Genomic DNA, 19,678 nt, shown 5'->3' with positions numbered 1-19,678 from the left:
GGTGGCTTGGAGGGGAAGTGTTTGGGTGAATGGGTGATTGTTTCAGGAAATGTGTTTCTGTGGGCTGTGGTGCTTTTTCCCCTGGTCTGAATGCTCTGCGAGTGTCAATGCCTGTGTCCTTCCAGTGGCCATGGGGTAGGCTGGGAAGTGGAGACAAGCCGGAAAGAGGCACCTGCCAAACATTTGGTAAAGTTGTGTCTGTGAACTTTTGTTTTCTGAATCTCAGCACAGCGTTTCAATTGTACAGCCGTTTTCCTCCCAGGCTTTTTATGTGAAATAAAAACTTGCCTGCAAAATRTTTTATCCAGATCATCACAAGTGGGTGCTGGTAACTGCTGGTCAAAGCTAGCAACTGTACTTCTCTGCTCTTTGTTTCTGGAGTGCATGGCTGATTGTATTACTGTGCACAGTCCCTTTATAATGTATTTATTGAAGAGCTTTAAGCATTTTGCCTGCCCTTGGGCTTGTGGCCTTTCTTCTCCCTTAAGCCATTCTGTGATTTCGGAGCAGCTTCAGACAGCCAGCATTTAAATACTGAACCTGATGCACCTCCCTTCTGTCATCTCCCCCAAAATAAAATGACTCTAAAGTGATATTMATGACCTACTTAATTCTGTTTTACTCCTCATTAAAAACAATGCAAAYAAATCTTGTACTTTATATCCAGTTYGTCTGAGCAGTGCCAGATGCCTGGTTAAGGGCTTTTTGCACACCCACTTCCCCAGCCCATCCTTAAATTTTCAGACCCATAAAATAATTTGACCACTTATATGAGTTACTCAAACTTCATGGAGTGGCTTAGGTGCCTTTGATGAGCTAGCTCCATTTATATGCCCTAAAACATGACAGCAGCTGTATGTTGCACATCAGATGAATACAGGTCATGCCTGGGGTAAAGGCATGAATGATTGGTGTGCCTGGCATGGTCATGCATTTATCCTGATTAGTGCCATGGGACCCTTTAAGTTCCATATTAGCCATTGTTAAAAGAGGTGATTAGTGTATGTTAGCTGTGCAGCCTGATGCTATCTTCAAATAGTGATTTCTCTCTCAAGTGAGGCTTCGTCTTGTGACCTCTGACCTGCCAGTATGTTAAAAGCTTTGTAATTGATGGAGCTTTGTATTCTCTGTGGTGGTATTGATTTGGATTCCTTCACACTGAACTTTGTCTGTTGTTCTCTTTTGTTTAGGAGGTCCTCCAGCAGCTGATTGTAATGAATTTACCAAATGTTTTAATGATTGGCAAAGATCCTCTTTCTGGTGAGTAGTTCATTGGGTTCTTCATCTGTCTCCTCTGTAATACTAAATAATGTTTTCTTAAACAATTCTGTAATTCTGTTCTAATTTAGGTTGAAAAACACCTTTAAGAGTCCAGCCCTTAACACTAAACTATGTCCCTAAGCACCACATTTAAATCTTTTAAATACTTTCAGGGATGGTGACTAAACCAATGCCCCAGGCATTCTGTTCCAATCCTGAAACACCCTTTCAGTGAAGAAATTTTTCCTAACAGCCATAAGAGTATTTTTAACCCTCCCATGGTGCAACTTGAGGCCATTTTCTCTTGACCTACTGCATGTTATTTGGGAGGAGAGACCAACTCCCACCTCACTACAACATCATTTCAGGTAGTTGTAGACAGCAAAAAGTCTCCCAGAGCTTCCTTTTCTCCAGGCTAAACATCCCCAGTTCCCTCAGCCACTCCTCAATCAGACTTGTGCTCCAGACCCTTCMCCAGCKCYKTTGYCCTTCTCTGGACAYGCTCCAGCCCCTCAATGTGTTTCTTGTCCTGAGSGGCCCAGAACTGAACACAGGATTTGAGGTGTGGCCTCACCAGTGCCCAGTACAGGGGACAATCCCTGCCCTGGTCCTGCTGGCCACACTATTGCTGATCCAGGCCAGGATGCCATTGGCCTTCCTGGTCACTTTGGCACACACTGGCTCGTGTTCAGCCACTGTCASCCAGCACCCCCAGGTCCTTTTCCACAAGGCCACTTTCCAGCCACTCTGYCCCCAGCCTGTAGCAATGCCTGGGGGGTGCTGTTGATCCAGGGGCAGGACCTTTACTGCTTTGAACCTCACACTRCTGGCCTCAGCCGTGGATCCAGCCTGTCCAGATCCCCTTGCAGAGCCTTCCTACCCTCCAGGAGATCAACACTTCCACCCAGCTTGATGTTTTCTGCAAACTGACTGAGGGTGCCCTCAGTCCTCTTGTCCAGATCATAGATAAAAGCATTAAACAGGGCTGGCCTCAATATTGAGCCCTGGRCAACCCCATTTGGGACCAGCCACCAGTTGGATTTAATTTTTGGACTGAGAGTTGCTTCCAAGGGACTCTGGCAACCAGTTTCCTAAACAGGCCATAATGCAAACATGATTTTTAGCAAACTGTATGCATTTGTAGGCAAACCACAAATATTTGAGCATCTCTGAATCTCACAACTTCATATATTTAGAACATAGCACTAAGGTATTTATATACCTATACGGATAAATACACGTGTATTTGCTTGTGATGCATGTATATGTGTGATGAGTGAGTTCTTGCCAAAGCCAGAAGAGCAGCTGTTTGTATGAAAGTTGTCTTTTTACCCCTTGCTGCAAGTGGCCCATGTTACAGTTTGCCATAGGACAGTCAAGTGTTGTCCTCCAGGTGTTCTGTGTGCCTGTAGGAGTTTAGTTCTGGCTATATGTATACTGCCAGAATCTTGCAGAATGCCATAAGGTGTGAAGGAACTGTTGCAAATTAAATGTAGGCAGAAAATTAAGTGAGAGAGAAAAATACTTAAATGAAAAATAGGAAGAAGTAAGGGAGTAGACAAAAAGAAATAGTTGTCTGGCCATGTTGTTTAGACAGTGATTATCTGTTGAATGAAGTGTCACGTCAAAAGTAAGGTGTAAGCCAATGCACTTATGTCCAGAGTCCAGTTCTTTCAGGGAGACAAAAGCTGTTTAACCTGAAAATTAAGTTGACTTCTTTGAACCACATTTCTGAAATGGAAAGTCTTGTTGCAATGATTAATACTGCTKTTTTTTCCTCTCTCTCTTTTTTTTTTTCTTTCTTTTAATGCCCATTCTCTCTCTGCCTTGGCCTACTGCCAGTGCCAAGGACAATGTATTTGTTTTTACCAAAGAAGGTAAACTGGATGAACCCTGTCAGCAGTGATGGGGAATCACATGGTAATCAGCATCTCCAGAACAAACAAATGGCAGAAACTTTGGCAGAAGATTCTGTTTTGCTGTTCTTAGCATCTGTAGAGTGTGTATGTACAAAAAAGGATTTGTCAGAAAATATTAGCAGATGTTGGATCACTGAAACTCATAGTCTTGGCACTTCTATGTTAAGATCAAATTGAGAGTAAGGAATCCACTTCTTCAACAAGCAGATTAAATTCTGAAAGTCTTATATGGGACATAGAGGCTACTATTATGGGCAAGGAAGAAATACAAAATACAAGAGCTGTTGTTCTTCTGGGTCATATGGGCAATGGGCTGCTAGCATCAAGAATGCTGCTGAATAGAAATGTCTGGGCCAGCCAGGCAGCATCTCTGCTGGCCAAGTGTCAGTGGGAAAGGCTGGCTGGTTTCTTGCCACCGCCATTCCTGAGCGACAGCTGGCAGGAGACTCATAATGTGGTAACTATGGTTTTGGTTCCTGGGAAAACTGCACACTCAAAAGCTGTTCTATATTCAGCCATAATTTGTTATCGTTGGCCTGCTGGTTTTTGTCAGCACCTTAGATCTCTCTTTGGAGAAAGTACCTCTGTCTCTTCTAACAGTGATGACATGTGTTCCTGTCTTCTARCTTCTTTAATTACAACCAGAAAACTTTTTTCTCTCTCTGACATATTGTAAAATTGGGGTGGTTTGGGRCTTTTTGTTTTCTTTTTTAATATGGTCTTTTAAAATTTGTGTCCCCCATTGCTGTCTTATCCTTGGCATTGGGACAGACCATGGGAAGAAAGAATCAAAAATGCAAGAATGTAACTTCTGGATGTCTAAAATTGATACACAAGGTGTGCAATAAACCCCCCAAATTTCTCATTTAGCTGTATTATATAATGATTTTTGAGAGCCAGTCCCAACTTAGACACTACAGAATAAGGTGGTGAGCAAAGGAAGACTCGAGATGTATTTGCTTTAACAAATGCATTCAAGAAGGAGYATGTCTGMGAAGCTCATCTTAATCTTACTGTTGGCTAGACATTCACTGGTAAGATGTGCAGGAGGAATGGTTAGAGAAGTGGAGAACTAGAACTTCCTTCAGGAAGTTCTAGTTCATCAGCCCTGCTAAGGACTGATGGCAAGCTCAGAAAGAGGGAGTAGGAAGGAGATGGCTGAAGCAAAGGTAGTCAAACCAATGTAAAAAACTGAGTGAAGGAACAGGCTGAGCAGTGTGAGTGAGTGGTGGGCAGGTGATGATGTCTTTGTTACTGTTTTATAGAGAAGAGTCAGAGGAAGGTGGGAGCACTTGTGAGGTGAAAAACAAACAAAACAAAGCTATCCTCTCTCTCGTAGTGAGGCAGTGATGAAATCCCARTTTTGCCTTCCCTATACTGTAGCTAACTGAAAGGTCCCATTTGATCAGAGAAAATAAAATCAATTCCACAGTCACATTCCTGGAACAAACCCAGTATTGCTTTGTACTGTTTGAGCTGGGAAGGTTCTTAATGACAATATTGACTCCACATGTCCAAGACCAGAGAGCTGTTAGATCTGATTTGCTGTGTACAATTTCAATGACTTATTTCTTGTAACRAGTCCACATGATGTTTTGCTGTGCAAGCTTTTCAGAAATTTTACTTTTGCCTTCTAAAACACAACTGAAAGTGGTGTTACATGCATTAAATTATAAACTGAACGTGCTGAGGTGGTGGATGCTGTTCTTGCTTTCATTTGGCACTCAACAATTGTGACTGTTGAGGGCTTCTTCAGCTTTGCTTTGAACATGAGATTATTGGAAAAACAGAGCTGCCACCACAGAAGATGCAGTAACACTTGGGCTTTTGCACAGGAAAAGGCACATGTCTGCTGGGTTTAGGAGCTTTACTTGCTTTCATGTCTACTAAATAGTTTGGTTCTAGGCCATGGCAAATTTRCCTGCTTCAGTTCATTTGTTCTTGGGCATAAAAATAGCAGAAATATTTGTTAGGARATGAAAGTTGGCTGTTTTCTAGAATATAAGGAGCTAAAAATAAACTTGAATGTTTAATTAAAGGATTTAAAAAATTTTCCYAGGAATTTGACTTGCAGAACAATGCAGCTGAGGTGTAGAGGATTTATTCTCTTCACTTCACTGTATGGAAGACAGCTACTACCATTAAATTTCCTCTTCATGTCTGTCTTTCTTCATTCTTCTTCTTGCTGAATAGCTTTTTCTATTTGTTACTGYGCCACAAATCCCCCTGTGTTCAATAAGAGAATCATCAGCCTATTTATCATCTATGAYATTGCTGTAATCACTTTTTCATATTAGTTCTGGCTTTAGCATGCCTTGTAAATGGCCACTCATTCATGTGGCCACATGGTGAGTATCAGTACACAGTACTGGTTGTGAGCCTCTATTTAGATGCATTTTTTAAAAATTCCTCAATTTCTGAGCATTCTTACTTGTACATAGCTAGTGACTRTACTTGGAAACCTGTGGCATTAAGCCTTTGAAACAGTTGTAATCATGAGGGGGGAGAGATTTTAGCTTGCTTTTGATCAAGAATGGAAATGAGTTTTTACTTGCTTGAAATAGGCTCATTTCTGTCTCTTAAAAAAACCTTTGCTATTTATATACGCTTTTCAAATTACATGTTRGGTTTGTGAATAAGAGATCCCAAAGTCCCTGCTAACAAGTGTCTATAGAAAACTGGTTTTCATTAAAATTGTAAAAGTTGTGTACTCYTACTTGGGTATTTTTCATGTCTGGTTTCCTTCCTCATTTTGTTTCACAGTCCTCCAATGGCACAAAGGTTYGTAAAATGTAAAGTTAATAACAAAACACTGCCTCAATAGTGTAAATTTAGTATTCATGCTTTTCTCACTGAGGATGTTSCTGGAGTTGGGAAAAACAGCATTTGTGTGTTTCACCCTCCCCGTCTTCTCTCCACACCCTCCAGCTGCTGTGTGTGGCACTCCAGTGCTGGCACTCCCTGTCCTGTGCTGGATAGATTAATGTCAGAGTGGAAACGGGAGAAACAGGCAGCGCAAGACCAAGATTACACTGGCTTGGACCGTCTTGTTCCCATTTCCTCTGACATCTTTMCATCCCCCTCTCATTTTTTTCATTGTTTATGCTCTCTCTGTACCTTGATCCTCCTTCTTTTGTTGTTGTGTCTCCTAATCCCTCTGCCTGCCTTCTCCCCGAGTCCTGCCATCTGTTTCCCACCCTCCACCCCCATGAGAGCAGAGGGATCTTCTGGCTCTGGCACAGAGGGCTCCCAGGATGCACAAGTGGTGTCTGGGCTTTCCCTTCCTTTTTTTTTTTTTTCCCAGGAAACCTGCTGGCCCTCTCTCATGGCTGGCAGCAGATGGGCTTTCTGCGAATGCTCCAGGTGGCTGCCTGGCTCCCTTGCAGCACAAACACAGGGCCTGAGAGCAACTGCACTGGAATTTTAAGAAAAGATGTAAAAGAGTAGTGTTTATTTCTTAATTAGCATCTTTCTGTTCAAGTGATGGTTTGACTCCTGTCCATTCAGCTTGTGGGTATGTCTCTGCCAGAAGCTGCCCCAAACCTAAATGTTTGCATCCCAGGTTATAGGAGGACAGTGTCTTGGTATGATCAGCTAAAAAGCATGAGCAGACTGAGCAGACTTTCTTCCCAGCTGTGTGGGAAGGACTTGAGTCATCCCAGTGAGCCAGTGTAGGGGAGCCAGCACATTTCTGCTTGTGAGGTTGCACAAGGAACTTTACCATCTTAGAAATCAGCACACATCAAGCTTTTTGAAAAACATGAGAGCCATTCAYTGTTTAGAAAGCATGATTGAATTGGGATGAAGGTCACTTGCTTTTCTTCAGCCTGCATTGCAGACCAGAGGCACTGTCCAGAGTGTAGAACTTCACTGCTGTGCTCTGTAATGGTCCTAGAAGTGCTTCTGATTCATTTTGTTACCTTGGGCACTCCACTGAAGTGTGTGGTATCTCAGCTCTCCTGTAGGTGAGATGAAAAGGGAGAGGAGTAATTAATCCTTTCCTGGCTTGTTTTGAGGTTTAATTGAAAACTCTCTCTAAAGTACTTTAGATTTTTTTTTTTTTTCAGGCTCATACCCTATTTTTTCTAAAAATCTCCTGTAAGTAGTATTATTCTACAAGGCTTTAAAAGGTTACTCAAACCTAGTTTGATCTGGGAGTGCCTTAATGTCAACAAACTGTCTCCTCTCCAAGGGAAACTACTTCTGAATGAAAGCCCTAGGAATGGAACTCTTTAATCACACATTATTTTCTGCAATACTTGTATGGCTGGTCTATCTGCTGAGTGGACCTTTAAGCCTCAGAAGTGTTTCTCGTGGGTTGTACAATCTCATTTTCATTATGTGATGTAGCATGTCTGCAAACATAGAAAAATTTATTGAAAAGGAAACCTTGGAATAATCCTGAAAGCTAAATTTTTCGTACAAGCTGCCAGTGGGGAGAGCAGACCRCCAAATATTAGTTTAAAACAGTAAGAAATGAATAGATTATTAYTGTCTCAATTCTTAATTTCTCACTTCTTTCTATGAACTCTAGCTTGTTCATCCGTTCCGTAGCTTGCCACGTCTGCCTCAGCTTCACTTCCTCATGGGAAGACTGGAGTAGGGGTAAGGTCTCACTCAAAGGGCTATTTTCAGGCAAGGTCAGTCCCTGTTCAAAGACCAGGGTTGAGCATGGTAAGTTACTTTGCAGTAATAGCCAAAGGTGTTTCACCTCACAAGGTCATGCAGCATTACCAGTGCCCGCCTGTTACCTCACAGAAGTAGCAAAGCCTTCGTGCAGAGAGGTAGAGTGTGGTATGAATGGTTTTAAGTAGCTCACATGTCTTTAGGATAGTRTGGATACTGACACAGATGGGAAACAGCCCAGGTGTTTTCAAAATGAGTGATTTCAAACCACTGTGCTCACCCAAGGATAATTGGGATGCCATGGTGCACAGATTGGAATTTATGGTTGATGAAAGATGAAAGTGCCCAGGGCACAGAAGGGTTAGATCTCTTGTCTGGCATGACCCAGAGCAAGCAGCCTGACTCCTTCAGTCTCTCATGGAGATGTTCTGCCTGAGTAAGTTTGAGTCAATGGGAGACACACTCAAGTCACTGGCTCTCTATAACTTAATAACTTGCTCCCACAGGCATGCTCTGCATTTAATACCTGGTGTGGGTCTGCTTTGAAGCTAATGTAGAATGAAACCCWGTGCTGAAACTAATGAGAACTCAGTTTCTTGAAAAAATACCTTGTGACCAAACTTAATAGTTTCCCAGTAGAGCCCTCAAAGGAACTTCTGTTCGCRAAGTAACAGATTTTTCTTTGCTGTTGGCAAAAGGGTTTTTTTTGTGTTACTGTCTATGCTTAAGGTTGTGTTACTGAGATTCATACAGAACAARCAGACTTTCACAGACTGGAATGCAATTTGTATATTAAATTGTAACTTTCAGGAAAGAGGAAGCCTTGTATGCTACTACATACAGGAAGAAGACTCTGTGTCTCTCAAAACCAGTTTTAAATATTCTGCTGGGGAACAAACTATATTATATTTACAGGATGAAGTGTGAGCTAGCATGTTTTAAAAAGGCTGTTCTGTTGAAGGGAAGAATTCCTGCTTGCAAAATCTTAATGGTTACTGATGCAGGACTTGGATTTTGAGAACTGTAGTGTTCATTCATACAGTCTACTGATGATTTTTGTAGGGCATTCTTAAGTCATTATAAAGATGAACATTCCTGAACGGTGTTGGAAAAAGTTGTAGTTATGTTTAAAGACTGGTTTAGGGCGTTTGTAGCCTGGAAATCAGGAAACAAGTTACTTCCTAAGCTGCCTGCACATGGCCGTGCTGGCTTGCGAGATTGTGGGAATGGCAGGAACCCCCGTGGTAATTTAGGTCAGCGCCTTTGTGCAGCTGTGGGGCTGCGGCAGCTTAACTGATGAGTCAGATTAACTCCCCTTCCCTGGCCTTGGGTCCTGCATGTCTCTGACTTTCTGCCAAGGAGCCTCACAAGGGCATGGTGTTGGTGGAGGGAGCACAGTTGCACTATTCTGTTTAGTGATCAGAGCAATTAAACACCCAAGTAAAATAGGATMTAAAATGAACACGTTAATCCCACAATTATATGCTCAGGAAGAATGCAGATGTGTAGGAATGAGAGAAAACTATATGTGGCCTGTTTTGTAATTGTCCCTCATCTTCCCCCAATGTGGATGAGAACAGGTTTTCCTGAACCCTGTTCCRTAAATGTATTTTATTTCCTCAATAAAACTCCTTGCCTTCTCTTTGCCCTCCTAGCCTTGCCCTTTGTCTAGATTTGTTATACATAAATTCCTTTACCATCCAACAATCCACATTAATTTTGTTGGAACAAGCTGGCTCTAAGCTGTACCAGTTCCCCTTGTGAGGCTTTCCCAGCCCTAGGAAGTGGGCAGCAGGGCTGCTGGTCACAGCAGGATTCCCTGCAGCAGCAACTTGGTTGTGTCTCCTCTCCCCACGGCTCCCRGCATATGGTCAGCTCCTCAGTATCCCTTAGACATCCATCACTCATTTGCTGCCCTCCTACCACGTGGGGTTTACGCTTCAAAGTGYGAACAGGCTTTGATGCAGAACAGAGGCAGAATTTATTTGGTAAAACATCTATATGTTATTTATATGCACAGAATGGTATTCAGCTTTGGGAAGTCTGAGTAGCAACTGTTTACAGAAAGAGAATTTAGGGCAAGGTCTTTGTGAGTAACCCTCCTTTGCTTCTGGCCAGGGTGTTTTTGTTTTATTTTGGTTGGGTTTTTTGGAGGGGGAAAGCTTTTGGGGGTTTGGTGGCCTTTTTTGCACCCTTGTTAATCACAACACAAGAAACTAGCATTGGTCATATGCATTGAACTATTTAGATTTTTTTTTGTGATGTATTGATCAGAAAAGCCTTAGAAAATGATAGGTGAGAATAGCACATTAAGGGAAAAATGCTTTACTGGATTCGGCATTTTAAACTAATCCCTAAGAACTTCATTGTTACACAGAAAATATGGTAAGTTTATAAAAGTTACTTGTATATATTGTTCAGGCACTTGTTCAAAGATCTTGCTTCTCTTTTTACTCATGCATTTTGGAGAGGATCACTTGCAAGTACTTTATCTGTCATACGTATGTACTGATAACCTGTTTTCCTCTCTAGGTAAAAGTATGGATGAAATTAAGAAGCTGCTGTTGTTGGTTCTGGGATGTGCTGTGCAGGTGACCATTCATGAAAAATAAGATTTTTTTTTTATCTGTTCTTTTTTTTTTTTCGGACTGAGAAAATCTACCCAGAGATCAGTACTGTATGAACAAATCTCAAGACAACTTGTAAGCTAAATTGTGAGAAACACAATAGATGAAGCAAAGAAGTGCAGGGGAGAGGAAGCACATGGTGTGATAGCAATAGCTTCAATTTGTTGCCAGTGCTTAATCAGACACAGGATGTGTACTTTTGCTACTTTGATAACACAGTGGGATGAGATAAGCTTTGAATAGTGTTCTTGATAGCAAGATTGTTGTTGGTTTATTTTCTTACTGTTTTGAAATACAAAGTGGAACAGTACATGTTAATGCCAAACAAATAGTCCAACAAGTCTAAATATTTGTTTAATGAATCATGATTTTATTTGCACAATATTTAGATTTAATATTGTGTGTTGAAAATACCAGATTAATAGATACTTTGTATATTAGTGTGGGGATCTTTGTGTGACATTTGTTAAAATAAATAGAGAGACAATGTATATGGGAAACTCCGCAGAAATGCACAGCAGTTACCAAATAAAGAAATCAGTGTTCTGCCCACCAAACCTCTGAGGCAGTAAACAATGGCCTCGTTGCAGGCGGGCCTTTGCTGATAATTGTCCTTGTTTGTAGGTCTGTCTTGTGTTTTTGTGATGCCTTAGGACACTTACCCTGCTCAGCTCAGCTATGTCAGCTCAATTATGTCAGGGTAAAGCTGTGTACGTATTGCTGCTCTGAACTATGTTAGTGTTGCAGTGCAGCACAAAGAATTGTTTTGGCTGCTGTGCATCCTCAGTCCTCGTTTACTGGTCTGAGGTTCTTCCCAGTAAAATAAATGGTTGAGACTCAGAAGTAGGCCCCAGAAGGACACTGTAAATGAGTTTTAAAAAACCCTTTTAAATACTGCTGAAGTTCTTTACAATGCAGTGTTGTTACAAGAAGGCAATAACATTCTTAGTGCACAATCACAGATATACAGATAGCAGATGTCTGCCTCTTCTAAAGCCTTAAGTAAAAGATTTACTAAAATCTGTTTGTCTGAAATGTCATTCATTTTTATCCAGAATGTTTCCCATTTTTTTATCTAAAGCATATGTTGGTGTAGTTCAACAAGCAGCGCTGGGAATTGATGTGAATAGTTATCTAAAATAATGCATCTCTCTTCATTGCCAAAACCAAACAAAATACAAACAGCAAAGCAGACAGGTTAAGTGTGCAGTGTAAATGTAAGTTTACATTTGTGTATCTCCATTAATGAAGCTGTGATTATTTCCTCCGGCTGTTTCTCCACCTCTTGATCTCATTGCATGTTGAACTTATTTTTAAAGAGCAAAACCAGCCATTTAACTTAGCCTTAATTATACTGACTAAAAGGCTTAAATAATTTAATGCATAAATTGGTTCATGCTCCATATGGAGCAGTGAAGTGTTATGTCTTCTRGTGTGACAAAGTGCAGATCTTGAGCAGTTTTTTGTTAGCAGTATGGGTTGAGTTTGTTTTTTTTWAATTTAAATGAAAAATGGAGCAGAGAGTTTTAGAGTATGTAGCACTRTTTCAGGGTATGCTTTCTTTTAACAGTGTGAAAGAAAAGAAGAGTTTATTGACAGAATAAAACAACTGGATATTGAAACCCAAGCTGCCATTGTGTCACATATTCAGGAGGTAGGATTCTTAGTATTGTCTATTTTGATGTTGTATCTCTCCCTTCCTTGACTTACCAGGATTTTATATTATTGTTTATTAATAATATTAATATTAATGTTTAGGATTCATAATGGATTAATGAATTTCACAAAAAGAAGATTGATTGTGTTGCTACACTCAAATTATTAGATAAAAAGGATAGGTAATGAGAACATTATTTGGCTCAGTAGTCTTTTAAAGAGATGCAGTGGTATATGCTTTGTTAGCCATTTACAGATTATGTAGAAGGAATTGTTGCGTGGATCCATGTGCACTATTGACGAAATCCATGTATGCCTTAGAAGTTGCAATGCYCCTTGCAGCAGTGGTGTAAGCACTTGGTCCCCAAGCCCTGTGGTAGGTGACACAGCCTGCCCAGTGACTCACTTCGGACAGTGGCCTCTGAGCTAGATGGTCTTGGAGAGTTGAAATTGGACATAYGCGCTTTTTAAAATGGTGCTTGATCCAATGTCAAGCATTCTTGGATATCTAAGGCTTCAGAAGGAGGAAAGAATATGGATAGGCTTACCAAAGAATCTCTTGCTTTGGAGAGCCAAGTGGAAGTGTCCCTCACTGGGAGCAGGTGCTGACTGTGGCCAGGTGCCAGGACATGCAGGTGTGGAAAGCTTGGTACACTCAGATTTGAGGAACAAACAGGGACAGTCTTAAGGCAGGAATTCGTTAATTAACATTTTAAAAAATAGTTTGTTTTTAGGAAAGAAAAACTGTGATGATCTTAGCACATGGTTATAACAAAAGCTGGAACAGTTGTTAACTGAGAGATTTGCCTGATGTTTCTTCTAAATGATTCAGAGCTAATCAATTTGGGTAGGGTAACAGTTGAAAGATACACTCCTAGCAGCAACCAGAAGTATTTCTGCAGCTGATACAGCTTGTCCCAACTGTATCAGCTGTAAATTACAAATTCATTGAAATCAGGGATTTTTCKAAGTGAGACACCAGCTGTTCAGATTGGGTCCCTCCCCTGTGGGGATCACCACAGGGTCTGGTAAGACAGTTGAACACTTCTGATATGCGAGCACACGTGCTATTGATTATAAATATCACTTATAAAAAATGCTCACTTATAAAAATCAGATGTAATAATTATAAGAAATGTAAATACCAAAAATTTCTGGGTAGTATTAAGTTAAGGTAGTTGCATTTGTTATTTGCAACCTAGGTTTGGTGAAATGGATGTGTTTTGTAATTTATCAATAGAAGAACCTGGGGGATGCTGTATGTACAGTGAACAAATTTACAACTCAACAGTGGAATGACTTACTTTTTGTTTCTGTTCCTAGGTGACTCACAACCAGGAGAATGTCTTTGATTTGCAGTGGCTGGAGCTCCCAGATATGGCCCCAGAAGAACTAGAATCTCTCTCCAGGAATATGGTTTTCCACCTCAGGAGGCTCATTGATGAGAGAGATGAATGCACAGAAGTATGAGGACATATCTCTCCCATATAGAGCTCATGAGAAGCAGCAGATGTGGGCTCCATTCCTTCTATCTTGTTTGTGCACTAGGTTTCTGTTCTGCATCTTTCTAATACACCTCTGAAAATTYCTAGAAAGATTTTGACTTTTCCATTGATTGTTGTGTGAGCACTAAGATGTGGTGAAATGATAGGTGAACAGGAGTGGAGCAGTCTCTCCATGAAGTGGAGATTAAATGTCTCTGTGTGTCTCTTCAGTCATTCATGCAGTGCTTGCTGTCCCAGAATTGGCATTTACTCTCATGGGYTCCATTGTCTTCTCTAATTCTTTTGATTCATCAATTCCTTTCCCTTCGGATCTCTGGAGAAGCCTTCTCCCCTTCTTTATCCTGTTAATTTTCTGTCATGCTTTTGACTGCAGTTGTATAAGTTAAAACCATTAATTGTTAAAGGTTTGAATGAATTCTTCAAGGAMAACAGACTTCTTATTTTGAGCATTGGAAGGGGAATGTTTTAGTGTCAGAGCATAGTGGAGATTCCTTTCCTCTTCTGTGTAACCTTCACTCCTGGCTATCACTTGAATTGTGTGTGATGCCAGACTAATAATTTACTGAATATATAAATAATTTCTAGGTATTTTTAAAACAATGTATACACTATCTCTTGACACTACATAGTCTTTTGTATTTCCAGGTCATTGTAGATCTCACTCAAGAGAGAGATTATCTGCAGTCTCAGCAACCACCAAGCCCTATGAAAGTACCAAGCCCAGATTCTTCACCAAACCCTGCCAACCCTCTTTCTAATGAAGAAAAGCAGCACCTTGCAGTTGAGCTGGCAGACACAAAGGCTAAATTGAGAAGAATCCGTCAGGAGCTGTAAGTCACCGTTATTTTGTGCTTCTAGAAAGACTTGCATAATAAGTCTTGTATGTCCTGAAAATTCAGGAGCCTCTTGGCTTCAATAYACTGGCTTCCATGGGTGCTCTCAGAATCACACCTTTCAAATCAGAAAGGTGACTCATCTTCCCTGCTTCAAAATGCTGACTGCTAGCTCTGCTTTTTAACATAGAGTGGAAAGTCCAGAGGCCAGTGAAGCTGTCTATGAGAGCAGTAGCACCAAGGAGATTTAAACAGAGGAACTTACTATGAAAATAGAGCTGCAGACTGAGATCCAGGATACGTGTATGGTATCATGAGAAAATGATGAAGCTATAATGGCAAAGAAACTCCATGCTCAGAATATGCTGGGAGATTTTTATCTTCCTTTGCAGATTGCTAGCAGTGTCCATATAATCAATATTGTTTCAGGGAAGAAAAAAAATTACTAAGATTTTTCTAATCCTTTTCAGGGAAGAGAAGTCTGAGCAGCTTGCAGATTCTAAACATGAAGTTGAGCAGCTCACCCTAGAGCTGCAAAAAATAAAACAAGAGGTGAGATGGGCTTGTTATACTGTGACAATCTTCCCTATTTTAAAAAAATCTTGTTTCAGTGTGAGGCTAAAATTACTACTATGCCTGTTTTATAATGAAGAAATCCACTTAGTCCAGCAAGCTGTTTGAAGATTATGGTTGTGGCATAGCAGTGCTATGCTTTCCACTTAACTCTTGAGAGCAGTCTCATCTGTTCAGCTTGCAAAGAGCCTGGTAGTGCCTGAAGCTTCTGCAGCATCAGGCATTAGTAATGTTAGAGGTCCAATAGGCTGAAGAAGCTCTCTGTTTTGTAGAGAATTTACTGGCTACTAGGAGAATTCTTCCTCTTTAACCAGGAGAATACTATTTGTCTACACTCAAAATTTAAAAAAAAAAAAAAGTTTAAAGTACATGCTTAAAAGTACTAACTTAGATATTTCTCCCTGCTTATCCCTGACTCCTCCCAGAACATGCATCTTGCCTCAGATGCTCGCTCTGCCCGAGCGTACAGAGATGAGCTCGACTCTCTGAGAGAGAGGGCAAATCGTGTGGAGAGACTTGAGATGGAACTTGTTCGGTGCAAAGAGAAACTTCACGATGTGGAATTTTACAAAGCTCGCATGGAGGCAAGTGAAAATTAGGACAAAGATGTGCTGAGTAATCCTTAATGTTTGTCTTTTGTTATGTTATTAGCTCGTGTGTCACTTGTCATTGAGCTGACCATAGCAGAACATCAGAGTAAGAAGAAGTTTCAWARCATACATCATAGCTATTGACTGAGCATCATTAAAACTTCTTTCAGTAGAGGAAGGACTCRGTGCACACAAAATAAATGCCCATTAGTTTTAAAAAGCTCTGCTTGCTTCAGCATTATGTGGCTAAACAGGACAGACCTTTTCTGGATGCTTTTTTCTAGAGTCCAGATCTCTAATCTTAGAAAATTCTCTGTGTTCCTGAGTTATTCTTTGACCARCATTTTAAATATCATGTATAAATTAGTTAAATGAATGTCTGGATGTTTTTCCTTAGGGTTTGGTAGCAGATGCAACTGTTGTTAAAATGGCATTTTTAAGGGTGACCTCAGATGACAAATTCTGGCCACCCCTTCTTGCAACTCTTGCTTATAGTAGAAAGCAGAAAAAAATTGGATCCACCCTAGCGTCATGAGTGGGGTATGTCAATGAGATATGTGTGGCTTTGTTCCAGTAGCAATGTCAGTTACTTAGCTTAGTCACCTGAAGCTATGCCCATCCTGGAATTATTAATTGAATTATGTTGGAAAAGACCTTGCMGATCATCTGGCCAAACTCACTGACTTGGCATGCCTGACTTTAAATTTAAGTAGGACTGCTTGTACTTTTTGTTCTTTCTGTCTTTGTTTGTGACATTCATACCAAAACTCCTAATAATCCRCACACATAACACTTCAGCCAGAATTAAATAAATCCAGACTGCTGAACAAATGGAGGTTTGGTAATTGACAGCCTCACTATAATTAGATAAAATCCCAGGTCTGAGGTAGAAGAATGATGTTGCCAGGCTTSTGGCTGAGAGTACAGACCTTATTTTTCTGCTCTATAAACTCTACTTTGTAGGTGATTTTTTTTTCCCTTCTCTAACCTAAGGGGGCTGCTGTCTGCTGCTTCTTATGAATAGGTTCACTAAAATGGATGGTTATTAAATGTGGTAATAGACTACAAAAGCCTGTCTTGCCTCTTGGTAATTCCCAGTTTGCATTACGAAGTACGAAGCTCGGTCTCTGTTTTCCTCCCTTAAGCTGGCAAGTCGGTTGTGCTCTAACCTGGCACACTGGTTATAAGGAAGCCATCCTGGCATTCCCCTTTTGACTATGCACTGGAGGTGCTTAGCTTTACCTGCTGCTTTGATAATTTAGCTGGAGTTTGGAGAGTTTTTGTATCCTCTTCATCTCAATGGAGCAGCCTCCTTACTTTTCCCAGAACCAGCAGTTTGCTACACTCTGCATAACCTGCACAGCTAATCTTGCTTAACATAGCATTCAGCTAAGAGACCTTCACATTAGTTTCAAGTTTCTTCTAATTCTCCTYGCTCTCTCTTCTACCCTGTCAGTTTTTGGTGGAGCTGTGGAACGTCAGAGATGAGTACTGGCTCTCCAGGGATACATCCCTGCAATACTGTCATGGTTTAATCCCAGCCAGCAGCCACTCACTCACTCCCCCACCAGTGAGATCAGAGAGAGGACTGGAGGAGTAAAACTGGAAAACTCACGGTTTTAGATAAAGACAGTTTAATGGGAAAGCAAAAACCACACACACACAAGCAAAGCACACCAAAAAATTAATTCACTGCTTCCCATGGGCAGGCAGGTGTTCAGCCATCTCCAGGAGACATTATTCCAAATGTCCTCCCCTTCCTTCTTCTTCTCCCCACTTTATGGGGGCGGGGGGGAGCATGTTGCCATATGGTTTGGAATATCCCTTTGGTCAGTTTGGGTCACCTGTCCTGGCTGTGTCTCCTCCCAGCTTCTCATGTACCCCCAACTTCCTTGCCAGCATGGCAGTAGGAAAGCAGAAAAGGCCTTGGCTCTGTGTGAGCCCTACTCAGCAATAACAAAACCATCTCTATTATCAACGCTGTGTTCAACCAAATCCAAAACACAGCCCCATATCAGCCATTGTTAAGAAACCTTGCTCTACCCCAGCCGAAACCAGCACAAATGCAATAGTGGGACAAGGAGTATTTCCCATTGGTCTGGCACATTYCTAACTTGGACCCATAGTGTGGCCTTTGGCAAAAGTTATCATTGCAGGGACTGAGCTTTTCTGACACGCAGCAGGATTGCACAGCTCTCTGCAGGCTGCTCTGTGGCTTAGAATAGACAGAGAGCTTCACGTTCTCACCCCTCCCTCTCCCATCGTTGATCAAGTTTTGAYACAGTCATGGACTGTCAGCAGCAGGCAAACTCCACTGGTCTCAGGCTGGTCATTCAGAGGATTCCACAGGGCACTCTTCCATGTTTTTATGGTCATGGAGTAGTACAAAGGCTTGCATGGTAGCCAGTATCCAGCTTCTCACGGGGCCTCAGTTTTCTGTCAAATCTGACTCAAGGCCTCTGCCTCTCTGAAAGAAGAATTAATGTCTGAGATCAGTAAAGTGTCTGCTTAGATTTTTTCAGGGAAGTAACATGGTAAAGATTTTTATCTCTAGATTGTACAGTGATGATTCATTTGATAACATTTACTGGTTGCTGATGGCATGCTAAGCTCTAACCCTTAAAACCTGAAAAAATCATACAGGGCACAGCAGTGAAAATGCAGGAGCATTCAGCATTAGCTACTTTCCTGTGCTGTTGGGACACCTTAAAGCTCTTAGGGTCTTGACAGGGCTGTTAATGAGCAGTGCCAGATTGGTAGGTGAGAAGAAAAAGTGGATTTAATGTTGTGCATCAATGCAGAAAGCTATTAAATGAGCCCTTAAAATCTCTTCCTTCCTGGTATTGCAGGAGTGCAAAAGGTTCAAATCTGTACATGAGTGAAACACATTTAGGGCTTGTGTTGTTTTCCTTCTCTGTATGTCTTGACAAATTGTTCAGGAGTGACATTTTAGTTGGACTATCGTTCAAGGCGCATGAATGTGCTCTGGAGCTTCCTGCTGGGGTGGCTTAATGAGGTCACAAGTGTGAATGTGAAAGAGCAGCTCAGTGCAGGGCTTCCTCCTTGGAGGCGCTTCTCTGCAGTGCAAAGCTCCCTTCAGCATTCATCATCGCTGAACCTTTTGCTGTTGCATGAGATGAGATTATTTTCTARGGCCAAAAAGTATGCTTTGCCCAGTCTTCCTCCTCACCATAATCAAACTTATGTGCAGGATGRTGGGAGGAATCTCTTGTCTATTAAAAAAAAAGGCAAAAGCATCACTTGCATGTTTTCATATGAGTGTTCMATGTTTGATTGTCACAAGATGTTAATTGTACCATGGCTCAGTAGCAACAGCTTCTGAACTTCTTGAAGGCAGGGGTTTGAACCGGGTCCCGATGCATGTGCAAATTCTSTATTTTCAGATTTAAACAATCTCATTGCTACTTTAGTTTCTGAAAATGTTTCCCAGTGGCAACACACACTGACTGTGCAACCATTTATCCCCAGAGTTAACTAACCATCTGAATGCACAATGCACATTCTTAAGGTTATTTCAAGTTACAGTATGATAGTTACATACCACAGTATGTAATTCGTTTCAGAAACTGTGAAAGCTGAGTTATACTCAGTGTATTAAACAAAAAAAATCTGTAGGCAACTGTTTTTGTTGCTGATTTTAAAATAACCTTATAAAATAATATTGGTGAATTTCTTAATTCAATTAAAAATAAACCTTAATTCCAGTGGAAGCAGTACCACCCCATGACCACCACTTGCTGATTGTCTAACAAGTGTGATTTGTAGCCAGATACATTTTTAGGTCAGCTGTGTTATTCCAGTGACTTCTGGGAGATGTTAGTGCTGACATGTTTTAGTTAGGACAGCTTTGCTTCCCAGGCCTTGAAATGTGACTCCACAAAGCTTGCATGGACTAATTATTTAAATTATATGAACTTTTCATTATTAAGACAACCTCAGATCATGGTGATCTGGGAGTGAGCAATGTCTACCTCATCATAGCAGGCATTTCCACCTGGTTATTAATTTACTATTTCATCAGAACTGCTTTGAACTGGCATGACTGCCCATCCTGGGCACTCGATGGAA

The 19,678-nt window shown here is 41.1% G+C and overlaps 1 protein-coding gene across 7 annotated transcripts in view; it reads left to right on the top strand.

Moving 5' to 3' along the window:
* CCDC88C (coiled-coil domain containing 88C) overlaps nt 1-19,678 on the top strand; it is a 95,757-nt gene that overhangs the window by 36,709 nt on the left and 39,370 nt on the right. For 6 of the 7 annotated variants that reach the window (XM_057370607.1, XM_057370604.1, XM_057370602.1 and 3 more), the window contains exons 4-10: nt 1,191-1,260; nt 10,338-10,396; nt 12,003-12,086; nt 13,412-13,552; nt 14,239-14,423; nt 14,897-14,978; nt 15,425-15,583. In XM_057370607.1, the coding sequence (XP_057226590.1) occupies nt 1,191-1,260; nt 10,338-10,396; nt 12,003-12,086; nt 13,412-13,552; nt 14,239-14,423; nt 14,897-14,978; nt 15,425-15,583 (780 nt within the window). Of the gene's footprint in view, nt 1-1,190; nt 1,261-10,337; nt 10,397-12,002; nt 12,087-13,411; nt 13,553-14,238; nt 14,424-14,896; nt 14,979-15,424; nt 15,584-19,678 lie in introns of those variants that run through there. The other variant, XM_057370606.1, reaches the window with a different exon arrangement.

Source organism: Malurus melanocephalus, unplaced genomic scaffold (genome assembly GCF_030028575.1).
Source record: "Malurus melanocephalus ecotype Western Australia unplaced genomic scaffold, MMel_1.1 scaffold_129, whole genome shotgun sequence".
In the NCBI taxonomy this organism is placed as follows: Eukaryota; Metazoa; Chordata; class Aves; order Passeriformes; family Maluridae; genus Malurus; species Malurus melanocephalus.
This window is presented reverse-complemented; position numbering and strand designations above follow the sequence as displayed.